The sequence below is a fragment of the Suncus etruscus genome, chromosome 4 (genome assembly GCF_024139225.1).
Source record: "Suncus etruscus isolate mSunEtr1 chromosome 4, mSunEtr1.pri.cur, whole genome shotgun sequence".
NCBI lineage: Eukaryota > Metazoa > Chordata > Mammalia > Eulipotyphla > Soricidae > Suncus > Suncus etruscus.
Window position 1 is genome coordinate 122,922,932 of NC_064851.1, and position 25,831 is coordinate 122,948,762.

General features: G+C 44.5%; 1 protein-coding gene across 3 annotated transcripts in view; it reads right to left on the minus strand.

Moving 5' to 3' along the window:
* Positions 1-4,312: 4,312 nt before the first annotated feature.
* ACSL1 (acyl-CoA synthetase long chain family member 1) overlaps positions 4,313-25,831 on the minus strand; it is a 75,792-nt gene continuing 54,273 nt past the window's right edge. For 2 of the 3 annotated variants that reach the window (XM_049772344.1, XM_049772346.1), the window contains exons 8-21: positions 21,575-21,607; positions 21,373-21,424; positions 20,471-20,544; positions 17,999-18,076; positions 16,287-16,421; positions 14,358-14,492; positions 13,573-13,668; positions 12,158-12,230; positions 10,605-10,693; positions 9,879-9,995; positions 8,305-8,448; positions 6,539-6,640; positions 6,373-6,444; positions 4,313-5,964 (exon numbers count right to left, since the gene is read on the minus strand). In XM_049772344.1, coding sequence (XP_049628301.1) covers positions 5,824-5,964; positions 6,373-6,444; positions 6,539-6,640; positions 8,305-8,448; positions 9,879-9,995; positions 10,605-10,693; positions 12,158-12,230; positions 13,573-13,668; positions 14,358-14,492; positions 16,287-16,421; positions 17,999-18,076; positions 20,471-20,544; positions 21,373-21,424; positions 21,575-21,607 — 1,341 coding nt within the window. In that variant the 3' untranslated portion in view covers positions 4,313-5,823. Of the gene's footprint in view, positions 5,965-6,372; positions 6,445-6,538; positions 6,641-8,304; positions 8,449-9,878; positions 9,996-10,604; positions 10,694-12,157; positions 12,231-13,572; positions 13,669-14,357; positions 14,493-16,286; positions 16,422-17,865; positions 17,944-17,998; positions 18,077-20,470; positions 20,545-21,372; positions 21,425-21,574; positions 21,608-25,831 lie in introns of all 3 variants that reach the window. The other variant, XM_049772345.1, reaches the window with a different exon arrangement.

Sequence of the window (25,831 nt, forward strand, 5' to 3'; positions counted from 1 at the left end):
CCACTGCACTTCACTTATTTTGCAGCCCTGACTTCAGCTGAGCTCACATGGCTAAATAGGTCTGACCACGACATCACGCCGCTCCAATGTCACATGCTTCAGATTCCATTCCCAGCTCCCAGCAGGGACCAGAGTCTGGTGCAGCGATTCTGGCAGGAACATTCTAGTAAACTCCAGCATTTTTCTAGCTGAGGAATAGCTGACTTCCAAACCACCAGGAAGTAATTTATAATTCAAACTCATTAAAGGGTCAAAGGAGCACTTACATTGAGAAAGAGAAAAGAAAATTAATTCTGCAAAGAAAATGATTTGTGTGTGTGCATGCGTGTGTGTGTGTGTGTATGTGTGTGTGTGTGTGTGTGTGTGTGTGTGTGTGTGAGTGTTGTGTGTGTGTACCGAGTCTTGGGTGGGGGACCATGCTGTTGGAGATCATGTGCTAAAAACTAGTGATGAATGTGACTTACCTGGGAGCTGGCATGAGTCCAGCATGGCTGAAACAGGGGCGGGGGCTTGGCAGATATCCCCAGCTCCCTGTTCAAGGTGTGTGACACCAATGGCCCTGGCATTTCTGCAGAAGTCATTAGAAAGGCCTGGTTTCAAGTGTCTTTCCTCAGAACTGAATCTACGCCCATGTGAAGATTCCTGAGATCTGGGGAAGTCCTGGAAGCACCTATGTTAGCGAAGCTATTTTGGCTTGAGAGAACAAATCAAGTATTGTTTGTTTTGGGGACACACCCAGCAGTACTTAGAGGTTACTCCAGGCTCTGTGCTCAGAAATTACTCCTGAATGGCTGAGGGGGTTTTATGGGATTCCTGGGATTAAAATCTGGCCAGCCGCATGCAAGGCAAAAATGCCTACCTGCTGTGCTATTGCTTCGGCCCCACAAATCAAATATTGACTGACAATAAATGGTGGTATTCCCCACAAATCAAATATTGACTGACAATAAATCGTGCTATTCATTTTAAACACAATTTTGAGGGGCCGGAGCGATAGCACAGCAGTAGGATGTTTGCTTTGGCCGTGGCTAACCCAGGACGGACCTGGGTTCAATCCCTGGCGTCCCATATGGTTCCCCAAGCTAGGAACAATTTGAGCGTATAACCAGGAGTGACCCCTGAGCGTCACTGGGTGTGGCCCCAAACCCCAAAACCAAAAAAAAAATACCAAAAATCCAGTCTTGAAATGTTAGCCTAATTCCCGTGTGATAACCACCCACAGTTCAAGAAACTGGGAAAGCGTTTCTGACTGCAGAGTGGAGGAAATGCTTGAGTGTGTGTATGTGTGGGTGGGGTGGGGAGATTAAGCAGAAGTCAGTTTGGGAGACATTAAGAGGCTGGTGCAATTGTCTGGCCAAGAGCTGACGCTGCTCTCCAGAGGAGTGGGGATGAGGGAAACCAGCAGATGGTTGGCCAAAGCATCACCAGCCAGATGTGGAGCCCTGGCTGCTGGGGTGTCCCTGAAAATAGTCGTCAGTGCCTCTGCAGTGACAATTCAGAATGGGCCGGGCTGAGGACAGGCAGGCAAGGCCGGGTGGGGAGGGCAGTATCATGGGTGTGGGAAGCTGGAGACTCCAAACCCAGAGTCCCTGGCGTTGGCTCCCTTGCCTAACATAGAAATGCAAGCAAACCGGTTTTGGACCCACACTTCTTGCATGTCCCATTCTGGGCCTGGAGCTGACACCCCACAGTGGGTGCTGCTGTCACGCCCATCCCTCACTCTCCACATCGACACAAAGCATGACACGTACCGTACCTGGATTCTGGGGGTGGGGTGAGGTGAGAGCCACAGACCTTTGGACTTAATAAGGATAAATTAAGTTCAACCTGACAGCCCTAAGCTATTTCTTGCCTCACTAAAACACTCACAAGGGACTCGGAGAGCTAGAACAGAGAATATGGTGCTTTCTGGCATGATGTTGACTCTGGTTCCATCCCTGGTATTTCTTCTGGTCCCTGAGTACCACAAGGGTCGCTCCTAAGCACAGTGTCAGGAATAGCCCTTGAGCACCACTGGGTGTAGACACAAAAACACACAAAGTCTCATCAAAAGAGTGCTTAAGAATTCATTTGCATCAGAGTGATAGTACAGCGGGGAGGGTGTTTGCCTTGTGCGTGCTGAGCCTGGTTCCATCCCTAGCATTCCAAATGATTCCCCCGAGTCTGCTTGTAGTAATACCTGAGCACTAGTGTGTGTGATTCTCCCAAAACCTTAAGAAGAAACTGAATTCTTTAGCTAAGTTCCCCTGAGCCTGGAGCTGCAGAACCTTTCTATCATTTGAGCCCTCCACAATGGAGTGGAAAGAAGTCAGAGGGAGAAAGAGTCTGGCTTTCTCTTGAGGTCAAGAAGCTGGAAGGAAAGGCAGCCATTTCCCCAGCAAGATTGCTAATAGGAGAAGTCCACACACCAAACTCCACACACCAAACTCCAAGGGAGTGTGATGGGAGCAGGGGGGTTGATGCTGCCCTATTGATCTCACATATGTGGCTCTGGCAAGGCTGGGGCTATGATTTGTGGTGCTGTGTCTGCTCTGCTGGTGGACAGGCCCCCAGATGTAGACTCTGCTTTCGTCAATCCAGGTGGCATAAGTGAAGGTCAATACTGGAGGCACTCTGGGAAGTCCAGGGTCACTGGGGCCTCAGGTGGGCAGATGCATCCTGGAAACCCAGATGGAAATGTGCCAAGGTGACCTGAGTTCTTGCTCCTGATTCTGCCCCAATGTGTTACAAGTCTGGAATGCTCAGGGATCACTCTTAGGGGTGCTCTGGGACCCCACCATATGAGATGCTGGGGATTGAACCTGTTCAGCCGAATGCAAGACCAGCACCTACCTTTTGGACTTTACCTCTTGTATGCTTTCTGGCTGAAGATTGCAGCAATGTGGACACAAAAGACCATCTGGAAAGTCTATAAGATTGCCTAGAAGATGTCCTCTCTCTCCATTGCCTTGTATGGGGGCCCTAGAGAGTTTTGTGTCCCCCTCTCCCCAGCAATAAGGCTGGCTTCTTGTAAGATGAGGAAAAATGGCAGCTTTGGATCAAGGGTTTTGAGTATATAAGGGGCACCTTTACAACATGTTAAGAGGAGCCAGAGTGTATACAGGACTAAAGGCACTTGCCTTGCATGTGGGTGATCTCACTTTAAGCCCCAGAACCCAATGCTTCCTTCCAGTTTCACTGGGCATTCACACTGAACTGCCAGCCTGCTTGGTTGAGAACCATCTCAACACCCTATGGTCTCCCCAGCATGGCTAGGAGTGATCCCTGAGCACTGAGCCAACAGTAAGTCCTGAGTATGGCCAGGTATGATGCAAAAACCAAAATTAAAACAAATAAAAACCCATAAACTAATAAAAAATTTCAGGGTGGGATGGGACAAAGGATGACAGATATTAATTATAATTGGTTATCTAAAAAATTATGGGTTTATTACATAACTATGGGAAAGAAAAATCTTATAAAAGAAGAGAAAGAGTACATAGCAGTAAAGAAAAAGCTAAGTCCTTGCTATGGAGAAGACACCTTCCAGAACAGCTAAACAGTAATTACTAAAATACACAGGATTGGGCCCGGAGAGATAGCACAGTGGTGTTTGCCTTGCAAGCAGCCGATCTAGGACCAAAGGTGGTTGGTTCGAATCCCGGTGTCCCACATGGTCCCCCGTGCCTGCCAGGAGCTATTTCTGAGCAGACAGCCAGGAGTAACCCCTGAGCACCGCCGGGTGAGGCCCCCCCCAAAAAATAAAATAAAATACACAGGATTAAGTCCACTGTAGAACAAACAGTTACAGCCAGTCTCTTGATACAGGGAGCTCTGTAGCAAATAATCTGCATTTTTAAGAAGTATCCATATGGCATGGTCAGGAGAGGTTGTACAAAGGGATGAATACTTAGAATGCTTTGCATGCAGGAGGGCTTGGGTTCAATCGCTAGCACTGCATGGTCGTTTGAACTCACCCTTCTACGATACCCCCACCCCCACCCCTTCACACACCTTAGTAGAGTCAGGAGTGTGGCCCCAAATAAGAGATTATTTAAATAATTCTTGCACGATTTTGAGATTTTCTTTTTTTCTTTCTTTCTTTTCTTTTTTTTTTTTTTTACCAAGATGGACTTCTTGACAGTTGGACCTTGCTAGAGAAAGTGGGGTTGGTCCCATCAGCCCCTGTAAGTACCCTACCATCTTAGTGGGGAGATTCTGAGGAAAGAATTGATGATGGGAAAGGACCTGGGCTGAGATCATTCTTGTTCTTGGCTTGTATACCTTAAGACTGCCCCAAATTTTATACTTGAAAGGAGAAGCTTCACTCATCTGAAATGCAGAAATATTTATTTTGGTTTCCTTCATTGTTTTTGGAAATTCAGTTTTGGTTTATAAAACATAGAAATAGCCAACACTTAAAGCAAACATTCAGAACCCCAATGTGACAAATTATTGACTTTTTGTGCAATTAAGAACACACATATGAAGGTAGGCTACCAAATAGTGTTATTACAATGACAATTCTTTAGTGCAAACCCAGTTGTGCTTGTATAATACGTGGATTCTCACACATCCCCAAACAACTGCTTGAAAGGTATAAACGACAAATCAGTCATGGGTGGCAAAGATTTGCAGTAAAGTGAAATGCTGCTAATTTCCCCAATCAACTTAAAATATCCCTTGAGAAGTTCATCCCAGGAAATGAGGGTTCTCCAGATTTTCTACCTCCCAGAAGTTTGGCTTGTCAAATATATTTCATAGGATTCAGGTAGCTGTTAGAAGAGCATTTGTTTATTACTGTCCATTTCACCAAGTACATCTACTCCTTTACTAGACATGCCTTGCCTGAGACTTATTCTGGGGGAATAAAAGGCCAGTTAACCACATGATCTTTTGAGCTGAAAACTCCACTAAGAACCTGCTGGCCATGACAGACAGAGTAGGAGGTTCCGTGGAGCAAAGCTGTTGTTAGGCATCACAGTTGCAGGTGGCTGATCCCAGGTCTTTCTATCTTGAAATGCTTGTCTTTCCTGTAGAGTTGAAGGCAGATTTTTTTTTTAAAACAACAATTCCTGGGTAGAGGTGAAGGGAGGCCTGAAGAGGAGGGGCTGAGTATCTGCTCTTAGCTACAGGCCACTCATGCCCCATTGGGTCTCTGCTCAGGTGGGTCTGCCCTGCACTGCTCTGGGAAGCTCTGTGTTCCCAGAGGAACCCCAGGGGGAACCCAGGAACCCCAGGGCAGGAGGGATTGGGCTTGTAGAAAAAAGCATGAGGTTCAGAGCCCTAGATCCTCAGGGCTATGCGTTCAGGAGATGGGAAGGGGTGGAGGCAGGGATGAACCAAGTAGCTCTGGTCCTCTTGTGACATTCTCCAGCGGGGACAGCTGTTCCTGTGTCTGAAGGGAAAGTGTCCCTCTGGTGCACTGTCTTCCCTAGAGCAGCAGTTAAGAGCAGGCTTTGCAGCAAGTAGCAGACATCTCAGAAATAGCCAAGTCCTAACCTCTTGGTTAGAAAAACAGGAGACAGAAGGTTTAACACCCGCCTTTGAAACTGAGGAAGTCTCAAATAACTTAGCACATTTACAGTTTTCCCCTTTACAATTTTTTAAGGCTCATTTTGGGAAATTATGGGTCACCATAAATAAACATGGTCTGCAACGCGAGGTGGCTTTATAAGGCAGTGTTCCGTTTCCTCTAATATTCCTAGGACAAGAACCCTGAATGGACAAGTCGACACAGACAGTTCCTTTCCTATGCTTGCTGTCATCAGAATTACCAACACCAAGGCCATCGGTCGAAGGGTGTAGAGGTGGATGGTTTTTCCGGCGCCTGCACCCTCGGTGTTAGACTTTGATGGTGGCGTACAGTTCATCTATCTGTGACCTGAAATACTTCCGCAGCTCTGGCCTCTTGGCTTTCATTGTGGGAGTCAGAAGGCCATTCTCCACAGAAAAGAGTTCATTGTGGAGAGTAATACCTTTGACCTGCAAGAAAGGACAATGTTAAGGGAGGGAAGAGAACACTCTCAACTGAAGTCTATGGGGTGTGTGAGGTCCAGGGGAGAAAGGCCCTGAGGAGTATGCCAGTCAATCCCTCAATTCAGGAGTCTAGCTGATGTCCTGAGTAAGAAACTGATTCTCTTCATTCCTCAGGCTTCAACTCATTTTATTCTCTTCTATACTCATGCATTAAAAAATAAATCTTTGAGAGGCCAGAGACTGTTCATGGACTGAGATGTCTACTTGATCCCTGAGACCTGGCAGGCGTGATCCCTGAGTACAGAGCTATGAATAGGCCCTGATAGTCACCAGGTGTGGCCTGGATACCCATCCCACCCCCCGAATCTTTGAGTCAAAAGACACACTAGATAGGATTCAGGCACCCAGTCTTACCTGTTCAAATGGTTTTAGACCGGATTCTTTGCCAAGTCTCACCATGTCTTCCAGGATAGCTTTACTGACATCCTAAAGAGGGAGAGGAGGAAGGAATTTCTTCATCGGTGGGTGCAGCAGCAACACTGACCACTGGGCTAGAGAAGGCCCATGCCCCGTGCCTCACCTTATTCCTGCATAGCTCTTCGAAAGACCCAATGATTCCTTTCTTCTTGGCCCAGGGGCTCAACGCCTCAGGATCTGGCACCACAATCCCTATGAGAAATGCCTTTAACACAGATAAGTGAGTTAATAGACAGCTTCAGTGGATGCTCTGAGTCAGTTGTTTCACCACCTTGAGGTAAGGGACAGGCCCTCTCTATTCAGTGCTCTCAGGCTCAGAAGTTCTTTGAGCCCAGCAAAGACAGACTGTGTCTAGGACTAGACATGTGTCTAAATGTGGCCGGACTGTGGCTGAAAGCGCTTTCAGGGAACATGAGAAAGCAAAGTCAAACAAAATCATTCCTTACTTTTGTGCCCACTTTTATAAACAGAGACAAAAGAAGATATTAGGTAACTGTTTTGAAAAGAGAAGAGACATTTATATTGTTTGTTTGTTTTTTAAAAAAACTACCCAATACTTTTTTATTTTTTGGTTACAGGATAACTAGCAATGATTTTTCCATTTGTTTACTCACTATGGGAAGACTAAATATCAACTGTATAACAAGTAAAATAGTAGGTCAAAGAAAAATAGATACTGAATCTTAGAAAAGAATATTCGTCTAAGGCCAAAAGATAGCATAGGGATTAAAGTGCTAGTCCAAGTAAGACCAACTCCAGTTTGATCCCTGGTACCTCATATGGCTTCCACCAACAGTGACACAGAGTCAAGAGTAGCCTTTGAGCATCATCAGGTACAGCTCAAATCCCACACTCCAAAAAATGAAATGAAAACAATCTGATAGTTTATAAGATCAAGATTTGTCAAGAGATGAACTTTCTGGAAACTTTCTCTGGCCCCCATCTAATCCCACATTTTGGGGTACACATTCTCACTGGATTACAAACTTTGTTTTTCGACTCCAAAATTTATTGACTCATAACCATCTTTTTTTTTTGGTTTTTTGGGCCACACCCTTTTGATGCTCAGGGGTTATTCCTGGCTACGTGCTCAGAAATTGCCCCTGGCTTGGGGGGACCATATGGGACGCTGGGGGATCGAACTGTGGTCCTTTCCTTGGCTAGTGCTTGCAAGGCAGACACCTTACCTCTAGTGCCACCTCACTGGCCCCTTTTTATGAATTTATTTAAAAATAACCATTATTTTATAAAAAATTAAAAAAAGATTTACAAGGAATCATTGATAAATTGACCTTAGGAGTTGGAGCTATTGCAGGGAAGGCACTAGCATTGTATGCTGCTGACCCAGGTTCAATCCCACATGTGATCTCATAAGCCATTGGGCAGAGGCCCCAAAACAAAACAACAGAAAAATTTTGTTTACTTTGGAAAATATTCAACTTTCTTATAATCCACATATCAATGTTTTCTCCATGACCCAATCATAAGACTAGTTTTCTTTAACCAAATCTCCAGTATCTTTATCCAACATTTTTGAGGAACAGGGCCACACCCAGCAACGATCAGGGGTTACTCCTGGCTCTACACTTCAGAATCACTCCTGGAGGTGCTTGGAGGACTGTATAGGAATTGAACCCTGGTCAGCAGCTTGTAAAGCAAATGTTCTACCCATAGCGCTATTGCTCTGTGCATCCACCTTTCTAAAACCGACACGTGAAAATAAATAAGACATGCTAATCAGAAGACCTCCCCATGATGCATCCATCACACATGTTCTGGCAAACTTGCCCCAGGATGTGGGTGTGATGGTGGTGGTGCCCACCATCAACCTGTGCACTTCAGGAATGCCCCCTCACAGAAAATACCTACCTGCAAGCTCTCCCCATAGACAAACACTTGAGCCACTGGCTCGCTTCGCACGTAGATATTCTCAATCTTTTCAGGTGCTATATATTCTCCTTGTGCCAGTTTAAATATGTGTTTTTTCCGGTCAATAATCTTCAAGGTGCCATTCTGTTCCATAGAAAGAGGAGGGGTAGGATTCTGTGACTGGGTCTCCAGCACTGACTTGCAATCCCATATGTGTTTGCAATCCCTGGCTGCTTTGTGTGCACTCATCTTATGGGGCTTCTTGACAGTTCCATTACAGAGAAGGAAATGAGGGCTCTGGGAGATTCCATCATGCACCCAGGCAGGGAGAATTAGCAGTGACATCCGAGCTCAGGTTCACTCCTCACTGCTGCTGCTGACCTTGGGTTGACCAGCAAGCCCTGCTGAGCTGGAGGCCTCCAGCATGGCAAACTTCCTGGGGTGTCACATCTAATCTACAGTCATTTGCTGCTGCCTCTGCAGAGTCCTGTTCTTTGAGAACTGGGATGGGCTTAGCCCCCACAGGGCTCAGCACCAAGAGCTACACACATGTTTCCCATATGGGTGGAAGGCCCCTCTTCTTCCTCTTGTTTCAAAGTAGGGGTTTGTAGGGATATGTGTGAATCTGGGCCCCTGGCATCCTGTCTCAGATTCTGAACAATGTCACTGTGGTAATACTAGCATTCCTGAGCCCAGAGGCAAGAGCAATCACAACCTACACTTGAATTCCGACACACTCCTACCCTAGGGTCCTCCTCAAGCTCCCCAAAGTCATCTGGGAAATTTCCAGGGGTTTCTCTTCCTTATCTTCTTGGTTCTACTTTCCAAAAGAGTCCTCCTCCAGGGAGACCACCAGGGGGGTATGAGGTATGGGCATTGGGCTTGGAGCGCTTAATCCCTCTGGGTAACAGGAAGCAGAAGTTTTCTTTCTAGAAAGCCTGGGGATTCTGAAATCTGAATGAACTTGGGGGAAGTGGGCGTTTTTCAGATCAACAGAAACCAGAGCATTAAGCGGTTTAAACAGGCAGGACTCTGAGTGCCATGAAACAATGGCTGTATTTGTGTTTGTCTTCAGACACCAAAGCACCAGCTTAGAAGAGGCCATGAGGTCGCCCCAACATGCGACATTGGTCAGACCTCCAGGTGGGACACATTCTGCTCAAATCTATCATTCCTAAGCCTGGGATATCTGAGATTCTAGAAACTAAGTGGAATCTAACTGGTCCCGAGACTGAGTTCAGAGGTGTTGGTCTGATCTCTGAATGACCATATGACTTTTTTTTTTTTTTTTTTAACAAAACAATGAGCATAAGACACAGCCGCCATCACACACTATTATTGCTCAGGGAATGTATCTGGCCCTCTCTGCCAGGCCCTCCCTGTCACCAGGCATGGCAGCTGGATATAAGTCCATTTCTCTGAATTTCAGATGGGGAGCAGCAACCATAACTGGCATCAAATCATCCCCTGCCCAGGCCACCCATCAGGAGAATGGGAAGAAAGCTACTGGAGTGTGGTCACTAAGGCAGGGGAACCAAGTGTTTGAGCACAGGAGTGGGGGTGGAGCCACTTACTGGTAACCATTTCCCGATGTCCCCTGTGTGCAACCAGCCATCTTTATCCAGAGCTTCCGCTGTTTTGCTTGGGTCCTTCAAGTAGCCTTGAAATACGTTTGCCCCTTTAACACAAACCTTAAAAGGAGAGAAAAGAAGGAAGAGTTAATGATCTTATGGGGCTTCTCTAAGAGAGAAACTTGCTGTGTGTGTGTGTGTGTGTGTGTGTGTGTGTGTGTGTGCGTGCGTGCGTGCGTGTGTGTGTGTGTGTGTGTGTGTGTGTGTGTGTGTGTGTGTGTGTGCGTGCGCGCACGCCCTTTAGGCAGAAGTTCCAAATTCCCCTGGGGATCCACCGGGACTTGAGGGTCATTTTGGTGCCCCACTTCCTGCTCCTAATGAACTCTACAGTGGCCATCAAGTCAGAGGGTCGATGTCTGCCGGGCAGTGGGGAAGCCCCAGCGGGGGTGAAATCACTTTGCAGTAATTAGACTTTCCTCCAGCTGGCTGTTGGCTCCCTAATGGGCACCCGGGGCAATTAGCTATTGAAGCTGTCCCCAACACAGGTCCCCAGCGAGTTGGCATGTTCACTCATGGGGCTGTGTCGGACCATGTCTGACCCCTCCCAAGCCTACTGTCTCCCCCGTCATGGGTTCAACATGCATGTGCTGTCAGAGAAGGCTCAAGGAACATAAAAGCTAGCTGGGCAAAGGGTGGGCAAGAAGTGGGGGTGTAAGACACTGGACTCACCTCTCCCTCCCCCTTGGCTGCCATGTAATTCATTTCTTCTACATCCACAAGTTTGATGGCATTGCAAGGCATCGGGGCGCCAACGTGGCCTGTATATTAAATAAGAAAGAATCATTGCTCCTAAGGGGATAACTTAATATGCTTAGGCCAAATTATCTTTTTATCTTTTTATAACCCGTGAGCTCTGCTCAATACAGGCTCCGCTGGTGTCTTTTCTTGCAATTATAGCCTATATCCCCACTGCTGAAGGCAGTCAGAGAGCATTTCCTAGAGTAGGGCAAAGCCATGCAAGGGATCCAAGGCACCTATGGCATGTTGGAGGCTCCAAATTATTTTTCACAGAATAAATAATTGGGCCCTGATATTACAGGTTTCTACTAATACCTGGAAGCGAACTTTATAGAAATGCTCTTTGGTTCCTAGGCCTGGATGGACCCCAGGCAGAGTCTTCCTAATGTCTTGAGTCTCTGTAACTGCCACTTCCAGCCCTTTGACACTAGTGACCTGGTTGGGGTCCTGGATGAACCTCTGCTGTGTTTCAGAGAACAGAGGGAAGCTGTGCACACCCCAGCTTAGACACAATAGCCTTTATTTCCTTAAATGATGGATGGGAGTGGAAGCAAGCAGTCAAGTTTATTAGGACAGGACGGCACTTCTTTTCATGCCTAACAGTGGCAAAAGTGGGTTTGGATTGGGTTATTTTTCAAAAGGCAAAATACAGGGCTAAGGAGACACAAGAGGTTAAGACATGTGGTATGATTTCCAGCAAAATGTGTCTACCCGACCCCCACCTAATGAACCCTCCACACAGCACTGCCTTGGAGAGCCCTGAGCACCATTGTGTTGGTCCGAGTGGTCCATGGAACTACAGGTCCCAGCTCACTGCTGCATTAACACTGGCCCAGGAGAGCTGGCTGAGAAACAGGGCTCACTCCCACCCTCCAAACAGTATGCCACAGCATGTAGGGGTCACTCTGGAGCACTGAGTCATGATCTAATGTGCAGAGCCTGTGCCAGGAAGAGGCCTCAGTTCTGTGTTGGGCCTGCCCAGGCCTCCTTTGGGGAAAAACAGACATGTGTTTATTTGTCTCTTGTGACTCAGTAACTAGTACAGCACATAGTGCTCATTAAATTTCAGGCCGCTGGCAGGACATTGCATCCTAATTGGTGGTGGGTGAATGAATCCTAATCACTTACAGTGGGGTTAAGTCACACCCCAAAAATTCTGTGAGGATGCAGGATAATCAGGTAAGCAGAGACATAAAGAAAAACACGTGATCTCAAACCGTTATGGAAAAGAATGGCAGGACCAAACAATCTGAACGTGACAGAAGGCGGCCTCATGGCCTGACCAGCACCTTCTGCTTCCTGGTGAAACTCAGCTCCCTGCCTGCTCTGCACTCAGAGCCTCACAGTCTGTCCCACAGAGATGTGGACATACACAGTGCCCTGACTGATAGGGCAGTGAGCTCTGGTTTCAGTGGGTCCCTGACACCAGCCATGGCGAAGCAACAACCTGAGTCCCAACTGGGGAGGAAGGTCTGCCCGGTTACCTGCAGTCCAGTCTCCAGGAATGGTCAGGCAGCAGCCGGCAGTGCACTCCGTCTGTCCATAGCCCTCGTAGAACTGCAATGACATGAGAGGACAGTGGCACCTGTGGGAAGCTCATTCGACTTTGGCAACGCTGACATAGGTTCCTTTAGTCATCTGGCCTGCCCCCTCCTCCATGCCACCCCATTTTTTAGGGTTAGTTTTTGGTGTTACCTGGCAGGGGTTACTCTTGGCTCTGCATTTAGGAGTCTCTCTTGGCAGGGTTTGGGGGACCATATAGAAACTGTAGATTGAATCCAGGTTGACTCTGTGCAGGACAAGTGCCCTACCTGCTGGACCATCACTCTGGCTTTCTAAAATCCATTTTTAGAGAAAAAAACCCACTTCTCAGTGTCTCAGCATGGCTGAACAGTAAATCTCTTAATCCAACTGACAAAAAGTGCCCACAATTGCTCTCAAAATTTCTACCACCCCACTGGATTGTTCCAGTACCTTCTCTCAGGGTGAGGTCACTATTGCTTGGGAATGACATTCTAATTTTCTATCCCTGGACTGAAAATGCTTTTCAGACATCTTGTTAGGTCTGTCTGCTTGGTGCCTCAATGCATTCCATTGTGGTCCCCAAACACATCCACCCTCACAGCAGACTCTAGCTGCTGCCTGGAGCTCAGGACTCTGAGGAGTGAAGGGGAAGGCTGATGTAGCAAGATGGGCCTCTCATCAGGCATTGCCAGCTCTGGAGCCACATGCTATTTGCCAAGACTGCTCTAACCCCTGTCAAACAGGTCCTACCATGGCCTGTACACTGGCTTGTCACTTATGAGCACTTCTTGTGCCCTAATGCCTAAGCCTCAAAGACCTATGTGGGTTGTGCCACATTTGGGAGAAAATTAAATGGTCACACAAATGCATATTTTCCCACACGAGGATAAAAATAAGATATTTTTATATAAGAGGCTGGAGTGGTAGTACCACGGGTAGGGCATTTGCCTTGCATGAAGCCAACCTGGGTTCAATCCCTGGTGCACCATATTGACCTCTGCCCCACCCAGAGCACTGCCAGGGTTTTACTCAGGAATAATTTACTCAGGAGTAATTCTTGAGTTCAGAGCCAGGAGTAAGACATGAGCACCACTAGGTATGGCCCAGAAAGCAAAAAGTAAAAAGCATTTGTACAGAAGCATCTTTCAGATATATATGTGCATGTCATATATAAGCCACACATGTCATATGTATCACATACCATATACAACTTATATAATACCATATGTACATATATTAGTATATACCATATTTATTTATTTCTGCAAAGCAGCCTAGGAGTTATGCAATGCTCCAACCCTCCTTTCCCAAAGAAGGTGCATGTCCCTATGCAGCCATAACCATGAGTGTGGGAAGGGTGCATGTGAAGTCTTACCTGGCATCCAAGCGCTGCTCGAAGGAAGGTCAGCACAGTGGCAGATACAGGAGCGGCACCGGTAATCATCAGCCGCACTTTTCCTCCTAGACTCGACTGCCATGGTGGGAAGAGGGGAAAGAATGAGGGTCAAACATCTAGACCTTACCCGGCTCCTTTCATAGGCTTTCTAGGAACCCTATCTCCTGTTCCCCTGTCTCCTGCTTTCCCCTTACATGGGGAACACCTGTATGGTGTCTTTTTCCATGCCATTGATGCCATTGACCTCTACTTGCTTAGAATAAAGGTGTACTGGATTTGGGCCCACTGGTCAACCACCACACCAGTGCATCTTGCAAACTGCAATGCCATTCCATATGCTTAACTATTCATGTCAAAACAAATAAAACATTGCTTCAAGAGGAACACACTTGTTCCATAAGAGCAAAATACAAAGGAGGACAAGAGGGGGGGTATAATAATAATCCAATTGTTGATATTCATCTTAAATGCTGAGGTGAACCTCTTGGCTTTGTTGTTGATTTTTCAGAAATGTGAGGGAGTTAATGTCACCCTCTCCCTCACCTCCACAACCTGCCCTCACTTTTTGGAAAAGCCTCTACAGAAATTCTAGACCCAAACTCATTGCTGAGCAGGGGGGACGGGGGAAGAGGAAGACAAAAAGGAGGAGGAAAGAGGAGTAGGAGGTAGAGAAAGAGAGGAGGAGGAGGAGGAAGAAGAGGTGGAAGAGAAGGAGGAAGAGGAAGAGGAGGAGGAAGAGGACAAGGAAAGTGAGTTGTGGGTACCTGAATTTTTTTGAAGATGAGTTTATCCCACAAGCTGTTGTTTCGGACGATGCCACTGCGGAGCTCAGCTTCCTTCCTTTTGGAGGCAAAGTCCAACATCCACCGCTTCACTGTGCTGTTTGCTTGGCTAAAAATCTAAAGAGCCAACAAATAAGAATTCATGCCTACTTGGAAGGCTTGGACTGGAAAGACTGGTAAGAAAAAGTGTGGGAAGACGTGGGGAAACAGGAACGAATCCTCACAGACTTGCTAGTGGGAGCAGATATGAGGCAGCTACTTTAGATAACAGGCTGACATTCCTCATACAGGAAAACCAAGCCATCTTTTGAGTACAGGAGTCCACTCCAGGGTAGATACAAGAGGAACAAAAATACAACTTTGCACAGAGGGCTGGGCATGAATGTTCACAGCGACCTTGACTTATGAGAGTCAAAGAGAAGAAACCACCCAGATATCCATTACACTGGAATATTACTCAGGCATTAAAAAGGATAAACTTTTTGTCTACACATCACTACATGAATGAAAACTAAAAACATCCTATCTCAAAGAAGATAGTCACAAAAGAATACTTACTGTGCAGTTCCACTGGCCTGAAAGTCCAGAATAGGGAAAACTATAGGTACAGAGGGTAAATTTGTTTTGGCTAGAGAGTTGGAAATGGGCGATGAGGGGGGGGTGTGAGAGTTAAGGGATTTTTTCAAGACACTCAAATGTGTTCTACAGTGGACTTTGTTGATGAGTGTCAAAATATGAATGTATTAACAGCCTTCATTTGGAGGCCAGGGATATAGTACAGGGGTTAGAGCTAAGTGAATCAGATTCCTGGCACCTCAAGGCCTCCTAGGCATCACCATATATAGTACAGGTGGCCACCACCACGACCAGAGCAATAGCTCATCTTGAGGACTTAGCGTGGTACCACCACCTGGTGGGCTGAGCAGCACCCGGAATAGGATCCCAGAACCACCAAGCACTGTTTGGGAGGCCCCACCCACTTGGCAGGAGAGACAGGAGACTCAGCTAACACTATAAGTGGGTAAACTGTATGGTATGTAGATTTATAATTTTAATAATAAAATAGACTAATAATACTATATTATTAATAAAATAGATGAATGATTTTAACATTTTCTTTTATTTTATTTTGGGTTTTTGAGTCACACCTGGCAGTGCTCAGGGGTTACTCTTGGCTCTATGTTCAGAAATCACCCTTGGCAGGCTCAGGGGACCATATGGGATGCCAGGATTCAAACTACTGTCCTTCTGTATGCAAGGAAAATGTCCTACCTCCATGCTATCTCTCTGGCCCTAACATTTTATTTTTTTAAGTAACCGATAGAAAAAAAGGAAAGGTTCTCATAGGTGCCAGAAGTTCTGTCTCAACTAGCATGAAACCATGAGAAAGAGCCCAGGCCAAATTCATTGCAGAGCTCCTGCTCTTCTCTTGTCCAGCCATGCTGGGAGGCTACTTTGGGAGCAGGGCTAACCTTTATAGTCTATGGCTTGGCTCTGTCACTTCTCCTAAAGTGTTTCGATCTTTCAGTCATATTTTACATTAGCATGAAGCTTTACAATCAACAAAACCATTTCATAGTGACTGTCTTCCTGTGATTCAATCCCCCATTTTCTGAGCAGGCAGACAGAGTGGTTGTGTATGAAAAACAGAAACCCCCTGAGAGTTTCTTGCAAGAGTAAAGTGAGGTCCCGCCTAAACTTGGGTTGCCTCTGTCTAATGGTTTGCATCTGATGTGTTCATGTGAAAATGGCTCTAGGGAATCAATGCATTCCAGTTTAATAGATATGTAAAGGGTAGGTCTGAAGGACTAACGGGCAGCTCTGTGGTTTCCCACTCAGCACTATTCAGACAGGTTTTTGATTCAGGGACCAGTGTTCTGTCTGTCTCTCTTGCTCTGTGCTTGGACTTACTCGGTCAAACATCCGGTTCAGCAGCCTTGGAACCACGGGAAAGATAGTGGGTTGCAGCACCTTGAGGTCATCCATCAGCAGCCTGATATCTCCTTGGAAAAATCCTATTTTAGCTCCATGACATAGCATTACACACTAGAGGTAAATGGAAAGAACCAACACTTTTATCACTGCAGCAGAGTTGACACTAGCAACAGACACACATATACACACAGCCACACAGCCACAGATACAGACACACACACACACACACACACACACACACACACAAGGTTTCAGTTTTCAAGTCCCTAGATATTTTCAATTTCCTGAATATAGTTAGCTTCCTAGAAAATGGATTTGCATTCTTTGATTGTTGTGCAAAATGAAAATGTGATATTTTTCTATCACCCTGAGGATAAAAGAGTCAAAAACCAGAGAATGTTGTTTCGGATGATCAGAGGTTCTGCTATTTTAACTTCATGATAGGTATCTGTTGAGTGAATAGCATGCTATTATGCAATCCAAACATTTTTAATCTTCCAGAGATTTTACATCAAATTTATTCTCAAAACAAAGACTTAGCTACTTGTCAGCAGTCCAGGTTTATTAATGTGTCATTTTTTTAAATTTAAAGTTAAATGAAGAATTTTGGAAAAGCTATATGAATATGTTTCTGCAGTTGATAGTAGGACATCTGATTCCAGACTGGCTTGCCATTCAGCGAGAATCCATTCTAACCATTTTTTTTTCCTGTCTAATGTAGTTTGTACTGGCAAGCCAAATGCATATGACAAAGAATATACATATTTTCATTCAAAAGATGATGCCACAGAAGTACAAGTGGTTCCAGGCTTGAAAGAGGAAAATAACTAGAAAGGCAGACCCTGCCTCTCAGTTTAAAAAGGGAAGTGGAGGGGGATGGGAGGGAAACTTTTGTTCAATAGCCTGCCTCCAGGAAATTTTTTTGGGGAGTATTCTCCATGGTGCTCAGGGTTAATTCCTGACTCTGCAGTCAGGAACATTCCTAGTAGGAAGCTCAGGGGACCATCTGGGTGCTGGGATCTACCCAGGTTAGTGCACGTAAGGCTAATGCTCTATTGATTGCTCTTGTCTCCCAGGAATATTTCTAAGATGAAAATGAGATAGATGCAGTCTGGGATCAACTTATTTGAGATCACGCTGTAAAATTCTAAGATTTCTTGACATGCAATGAATGGAAAATGGGAGCCAATGGTTCTTGATCCTTTGCAGTAAGTAAACTCACAGGGCAGCCACCAGTTGCAAAATAAGCTCCCAGTAATACCTAGCACCATGCCTGGTACTCAGCTGAGGATTGCGCCCTTGAGTTGGAGATCACACAGTGTGTTTTGGTGCTGAGAATCCCAACTGACGGTGCTACTGGAAATCATACTTGCCATGGGAGGTGGGGGAGGCAGAGCCTGGGAACAAACTTGAGGCCTTCTGCTTACAAGTTCTGTGTTCTGTCACTGAGTCCTCTCCACCCCCAAACCTACTGTTAACTAATTAGTAGCATGTCTAAAATAGGAATGAGTAAAGAATTATCCACAGTGGGTGGCCATCTATACATCAAACTTACCATCATCATTTGTTCATACATGTGTGCAAGTGGTAAGTAAGAAATGTGTGTGTCACTGGGACCCAAGGGAAGTGTTTTCTGTAAAACAATAGAACACAAAGAAGCAAGGAGAAAAACAAAACTTAAGGCCTACCTCTACAACTCTCTCAAACATATGAGCGAGTGGCAAGAAAGAGATCAAAGTATCAGCTGGAGAAGGAAGGAGTATTGTCTGTAAGCAGAGCACCAGCAAGGAAGAAAAGTTAAAAACATTAGGATTTCCAGTTATTTTCCATTTATTTCAGAGCACATGATACCTTAACACTAAGGGGAAACAACTTTCCTTAGGAGCTGCAATTATTTCTACTCAAAGGATGATATGAAAAGCAAAGTCCGCATTATCAAATGAATCATTTGATCATTGGTTACTTAAAAATATGGTGAGTGTGGAAGTGGGGAAACTCGACCAGGCAATGCCTGGAGGCATGCATGTATTGTTGGACATTGAGAAAAGCATGTATGCCACCACTTGAGCCATATTCCTGGCTCTATCAATTATTCCGAATAAAAAAGTGAATCCTTCTCAGAACTTTAACATAAATAAGAAAAACATCAGTCACATCAGGATGATAAGGGATCATGTGCTCTAATCATTTAGTATTGTAAAGTTATAGTACCCCACTGCCCAGCAAGCTCAATTCCATCTTAAGAAATATAAGACCCATTCCAACACAAGAGTGTTACTATGGTGTCAAGGGAAAGGACAAGTTCCAAAAGATAACAGTGTTTTATTTCCAAGGTCTTTATATTTACAGTTTAAATGCATCTTGACTATTTCAGACTGATCAATATCTTTATACACTGACGCCCTACACTACATGATAAATTCTGCCAATTTCTTTGAGAGCAAGCTCTGAACACAGAAAATTTACTCTCTTAGAAAATGCTGATCGTGATAGACCTGTATCTAGAGTACATTTGGGCATCTGGTTTCCATTTTATGGTCCAGAATAAACCTCAATGGCACAGCAGAAAAGGACAGATTTTGCAAAAAATTCTCAAGTTGTGGACATAAAGAATATCAGTCAGAGCAACAGTCACCACACCATAAAGGATGGAGACACTGTCAAATGAAGCAGCTTGTAAGGCATTGTCAAATAAAGCTCCACTTCTTTATTTGGCCACACCCAGAGGCACTGAGGGCTTACATCTGACTCTGTTCCCAGGCATCATTTGTGGACAAGATCAGGGGACCATCTGAAGAGCGAGGGAGCAAACCTAAGTCAGCTGTGTGCCAGGCAAGTGCCCTTCCTGAAGTACTATTGCATCAGTCTTCTGGCTGGACCATACCTCCTAACACTGTGACACAAAGTGGGAGCATCAGCGTTGAGCCAGTACAGTGGCAGCACGAGCTGCAGGAGGAGCAGGTCCTACATTTGGCTCAACTGTATTCCTCTATGCCTGCCTTTTCCTGTGGAAAATCATTCCCTGAGAAGTCAGAATCATAATCCCTAGAGTTTTAATTGTCATAGTCAGTGACCAGAATGTTGTCTTCTAGCATGATTGGGAATTTTCCAAAGTTAAGAATCAAATAATATAATTGATTTCAGGCAAAGTTCTGTGGACATTTATCAACAAGAGTCATTAAGAATATATGCTGCTAAGTCTTCTTTTGGAGACCAATTAGGAAATTAGTATTTTACTTTGGTAGGTACTAAATCAAGGTTTAGTATCTATCAATCTTGATTTGGTACCTACCAAAAAATAAGGCATTTGGTATTAAGTCAAAGTCAGATTAACCTTCTACAGCTACCAAAGAGGTTCATTCTCCCAACACCATGAAGCACCAGCCTTTGCCACAAAAATTAGGGTTACTGAACACATCCAAGAAACTGCAAGAGCAAATGATGTAAAATGTCAAAAGAGCATGAAAGGCATTATTTTGCTGAATTATATTGTTCAATAAGTACCTGTTTAGAAAACGCTTCAAGAAGGTACTTATTGAACAAGATAATTGCTTAAGATGATAGAAAATCAATTAAATCCAAAGCGTTCATCCTTCGCATAAAGTGTAAAGTCAGTGCACCCATAGGAAGTGATAGTAATTTATTCAAAAGCCAACAGCAATATCTGAACTTTCACTATTAACTTCAGAAAATAACTCTTTTCCCTCCCTCCAATGCTAGAATAATAAATTAAAACCACAAAAGAACAGTTATTTCTTCTCTTTACTTTGCTGGCAACATTGACTGGCTTTATTCAAGTAACATTACCCTATGTACAAGCTGTCATATAGCTATATCTCAACACACCTTAAGGGCACAAATGGGAGTAGTAAATTTGACCCATAACCAAAAGTACTTGAGAGAAGAATTCTATTGAAGTTCAACCCTTAGTTGTATTTACTGCATTTCAAACAAGTGCCCCCACTATAGCAGTCCGCCTATCACCTTGATGGTTCTAACATTACCTCTTGCATTCTTTTTGCTTTATCTTAAAATGCAACAAAAACCGTTTTGTTTCATTTTGTGATGCAACACACTCTGGAGCTATAATTCTTCAGCCTGTATTCTTGAGGCTGAATGCCATCATCTCTGAAGAAAGAGCCAATACCCCCAAAGTTTACCTCTGTCACTTTCACGAAAGCTGAACAGTCGCTCACTATATTCCGGTGAGTGATGAGTGCTCCTTTAGGGTTGCCTGTGGAACAGAGGGGAGGAGAACCAAGTGAAGTCAGGGTGTGGCAGGCAACTGAGCAGTGTCCTTGCATTTGATGCTGGCCAGGACTCCCTTGTTCTCATCCACGTTACTGTGAAACTCTGCTAACCAAAGCAACGTTATAGGAAAACCAAGTTTCTTTTTAAGTTGTTTCACTTTAAGGTGCTGAGCACAAGAAAATGGCATTCAGTGAGGATTTGTTGCATAGATAGTCCATCTAAGGGGGGAGAGAAATCAGGAAAGTGCAGCATTTCCTAAGGAGAGAGCCTCAAGTGCCTCCCGTGTCACATCAGACCGGAAGTCTAACCATGAGTCCCACTGAATTAGTGGGCAACAATCTTCTACTGGAAAAATGAACTTTCTTAGCATCATCTTTATGAACACACTAACTTTTAGAGGGAGGTGTAGAGAACAGAGAGAACAGGACTTGTAGTTTAGTTTTTGCCACATCCAGCAATGCTCAGGGGTTACATCTGGAATCACTTCTGGCAGTACTCAGGGGACCATGTGGGATGTTGAGGTTTAAACTCAAATCAACAGAGTGCAAGGCTTATGTCCTATCTGCTTTCCTATAGCTCTGGTCCCTACTAGGACTTTTAGTTTGGGAAATCATAAGTCTGATCTGTCCCTGGAAGATGGTTGGTGGTTCCTTCAGAAGAGAGGACACATGCAACCTATGGGAATATAAATCCAGGAGTGACCCTCGCAGCACCTGAGTCCTTCTATCTCTGCTTCCAACCAACCCTGTCACCCTCAGTCATCAGTGAAAGGTTTCTGTGGCTTGATACCTCTCAGAGGTCCAAAGCTTACCTGTAGTTCCACTTGTGAAACAAATCACGGCCAAATCTTCAGGCTTTGGAGGCTATGGGCCATTTGAAAACAAGACAAAACAGAGGTTTTACCAACCAGAACAGAAAATTACCTTCCCTGAGAGAAAACCCAAAATTACCAGTAGAACACAGAGTGGCAGGACCCTGGAGTGACAGAGGATGTTGCCGAGGCTGGTACTCACCTTGGGCTTCTGTCGGTTGGCTCTTCCCAGGTCCTTAATCAGAAGAGAAAAACCATGTTAAATGGGACTTTTCCCCAAAGTTAAAGAAAGTCTGAACAGGTCACTTGAGAGTCAATTTACAGGTGATCCAGAAAGAGCACACATTTGAAAAATGAAATTATTGAGACTGAACTAGAATGCTGAATTGTTATACTCTAAAGCCAGTGTCCAGGCTCATTTCTCTTACACACAGCTAGAAAAAGGATACTAGGACAGATCTTTGAAATCACTTGGTACTTGTGGGGACTCGACTTACTTCACTTAGCATAAGAATGCTCGGAAGTCTCATTTATGTTGTCAAAAATGGCAAGGTTTCTTTTTTTAAAGGTTGAATGGTCCATCATGTATCTTTATATTTATATACTTACATGTGGGCCACATTTTCTTTATCCATCATTGGTGTACAATTATGCTGTTTCAGTAAACTGACTATTGTAAATAAAGCTGTGATGTACAGAAGGGGCAGTTACACTTTTTAGAACAATAAACTTAATTGAATCACCATGAAAGACACAGTCACAATAGGACATGCAATTGTCTATGCTCATATTTTTTAAGCACCTCTATACTGTTTCCCAACATACATGCTGTATGTATGTTCCAATGTGCATAATGTACATTCCCAACAGTGCAGAGGGAGCCCCTTTATTTTCATATCCCTCTCCTCTTAACACTTCTATTTCTTGCCTTTTGAAGAATAGCTATAAATACAGGTGATATTACTCCGGTTTTGATTTGCAGTTCTCTTAATGATCAGTGATGTTAAAGGCTTTTCAAGAACCTGTTAGCCATCTTGGGACTGGAGTGGATAGAGTGATTGTCTTACACATAGCCAAATGGGCTCAGTCAACTGAGTTCAATCATTGGCCCCTCAAATGGTCTCCCAGAGAACTGCCAGGACTAATTCCTAATTTCAGAGCCAGAAGTATATCCTGTGCTCAGCTGGGTGAGGCCCCCAAAATAAAACAAAAAAAAATAAACAAAAGAAGCTGTTGATTCTTATGTTGTTCTAGCCTTTCAGATAGGACTTTCCACCAAAGATACAAGTCTTTTCATGTTCCCACTCTTATTCTTGTACCTTCTAGTCTTTTACATAATTTAGTCCCAAAGTGGCATCAAGAGCTGCAGAAGCATAGACCTAACATGCGAAACTCAGTCCTGCATAGCTGCTACCTCCAATCCTAGGAGGAATAAATCAACTCCTGTCAGATTGAAGTACTGGAGACTGTGTAGAGCTTTGAAGATCTCCATAGAGCTGGAAAGAAGGAACTGGGAATCTTCTGTTATAACATAAGACACCAGAACAGATGAGTGGCTAAGAAACTGTGGTACACAATGGATTATTATGCAGCCATGAAGTCATGAAATTTTCCTATATATGATGGACATGGAATCTATTATGCTGAATAAAATAAGTCAGAAGGAGAGAATAGTGTCTCTCATCTATAGGTTTTAAGTAAAGTAAAAAACATTATTGTAATAATATACAGAAACAATAGAGATGAGTGCTGGAAGGTCTGGCCCACCATATGAGGCTTGCCAGAAAGAGTGTTGAGTTCAGTTGGAGAATTCACTACACTGACAACTACCATGACAATGGTAGTGCGTGAGAAAAATAGAATGCCTGTCTTGAATGTAGGCAAGGGATGGGGGGAGAAGGGAGATAGAGGGCATAGGTGTTGGGAATGTTGCGCTGGTGAAGGGGGGTATTCTTTTATATATATATAACTGAACCACAACTACAAATATACTTGTAATCATGGTTCTTAAAAAGATATGTAAAATTAAAAAGATAATAAAGAGGGACTGGAGAGATAGCACAGCGGTAGGGCGTTTGCCTTGCATATGGTCAACCTGGGAGGAACCTGGTTAGATCCGGCATCCCATATGGTCCTCCAGGCTGCCAGGGGTGATTTCTGAGTGCAGAGCCAGGAGTAACACCTGAGTGTGGCTGGGTGTGGCCCAGAAATCAATCAATCAATCAAGTTTAAAAAATAATAAAGAAATATATTGTTGGGGTCCGGAGAGATAGCACAGCGGTGTTTGCCTTGCAAGCAGCCGATCCAGGACCAAAGGTGGTTGGTTCGAATCCTGGTGTCCCCTATGGTCCCCCGTGCCTGCCAGGAGCTATTTCTGAGCAGACAGTCAGGAGTAACCCCTGAGCACCGCTGGGTGTGGCCCAAAAACCAAAAAAAAAAAAAAAAAAAAGAAATATATTGTTGCATAAATCCCAGGCTGTACACTGAGTCAACAACTGGAAATACTAATCAGCTAAAACAATACAATAACAATAATAATTTTAAAAATAACATGAAAAGAATAGCCTCTAGCAAAGAGCCAGGAAAATAGAAACTAGACAATAATCCTCTGGTATAGACAAACACCACAAAGAAAAACTGCAGCCCCATCTATAAAAAAAAAAATAAGGCATCATACTTTAAGTTCCTTCTGTAACAGATAAGACGATAAGAGGAACAGAGTCTGTTCTGAGCTGCAGCACTTCTTCGAAGGCCAGTCCTGCTCACTGTCCTGGTCCCCTGATATTCAGTTACAGCACGAAGGTATTTTCAGTGGCCACTGTGACATCTAGTCCTTTGTAAAGAGCTATTAATATTATTTTCCTGTTAAATCTGGGCAGACTGAAGAGGCTTATGAAGTTAGCATGTCTAGGATTAAATGGAATGTAGTAAGGTTTTGGAAGTTTCTGCCTGCCTATGGTTTTTAAAGTTTTACATCTTAATCATGGGGTCAAATCTATGGAAGTACTGCATATGGTAGCCTTGCATGTGGCTGACATGGGTTATATCCCTGTCACCCTATATGATTCCTCAACTAGCTAAGAATGACTCCTGAGCTTGGAGCCAAGAGTAAGTCCTGAGCACCTGTGTGTGGCCACGGGGAGGGGAGGATGAGAGGGGAAACAACAACTAAAAGTTTTCCATTTCAGTCATGTTTAAAATGCTATGTTTTTGTTTTGGTTATGTTTGGGAGCCACAACTAGCACTTCTCAGGGGTCACTCCCAGCTGTGCTCAAGGGACCATGTAATGGTAGAGATTCAAATCTAGTGGGCCACCTGCATGCAAAGCAGTGCTCCAACCCTTAAGCTTCTCTTAAGATTATAAAAATTTAAGATTATAATTTAAACTTTTATGTACCTAGAATCTTACTAATTAAAAGTAGGAACATCCCAATAAAAGAAAAACAGGATCTACAGCAATAAAATTTTTCTTATTTTTTCCTTAAAACAATCCTTAACAGATCAAAATTTGTGCTCTTAATTAAAAATAATATCCAGCCATTCCTTTATTTCCCCCTGGACTCTAGGCCTGGCCCGAGTGCCACCTGGGGTGGCCTGCTTTGGGTTCCAGGTGGACTCTATTAGGGGTCTCCAGGCTTCTCCCCCCTCCCTACTCTAGGGGGGAGGAGCAGAGGGAGGGGCTGGGCAGATAGCTGGCTTCCGGTGCTTTGATCCTGGAGGCCAGCTCTTCCCACGTATGGGGTTAGGGGACACCCCATGTTGAAGGCATTCTCCCTAGCTTGGGGGGTGCAGGGAGGCTTGGCAGGCCTCCAGCTGTTCCCCTATTTCCTCCCCTACTCCAGGCCTTCCCTGGTTGCCGGCCTAGGTGGACTCTATCATGGTCCTCAGGCTTTCTCCCTTTCTCTCCTGACACTAAGGGGGGGATACATGGGGTGGATGGTGGGCTGATGCAGCACTGGTGTATGTCGGGACATTACATCGTGACATTCACTGGTATTTTTTTTCCTCATTGGTCTCCATTTCTAAAACCGTACGGGGGCACTAGCCCCCACAAGTACTATATATATTTAAAATAAAAATGGGAGGATGGACTCTCAGGTTGGGAAGAGACCAGTTCAGGTGGGGGTACCATATATTTTCAAAATAAAAATGAGAGGATGGACTCTCAGGTAGGGAAGAGGCCAGTACTCTTTACCTACTTGTTTACTCTCAGCGGCCTCTTGGCCTTTTCCTTTTTTCATTGTGTAACTGTGGTTGCTTCCATACTAGGTTTATGATTAGTTCCCATAAACGGTGACAATTGAGTCCACTGTCTTAAGTTAGATTGTTTATTTTCCCCACTTTTTATCTTTTCTCCTCTTTGTGAACTGTTCAATAAGATATTTTGGTGAAAGAGTTCCTCTCTATTTTTCCTTCCCTTTGTTATTTGTTAAATAAGGAAGTTTGTAGAAGTGTCCCT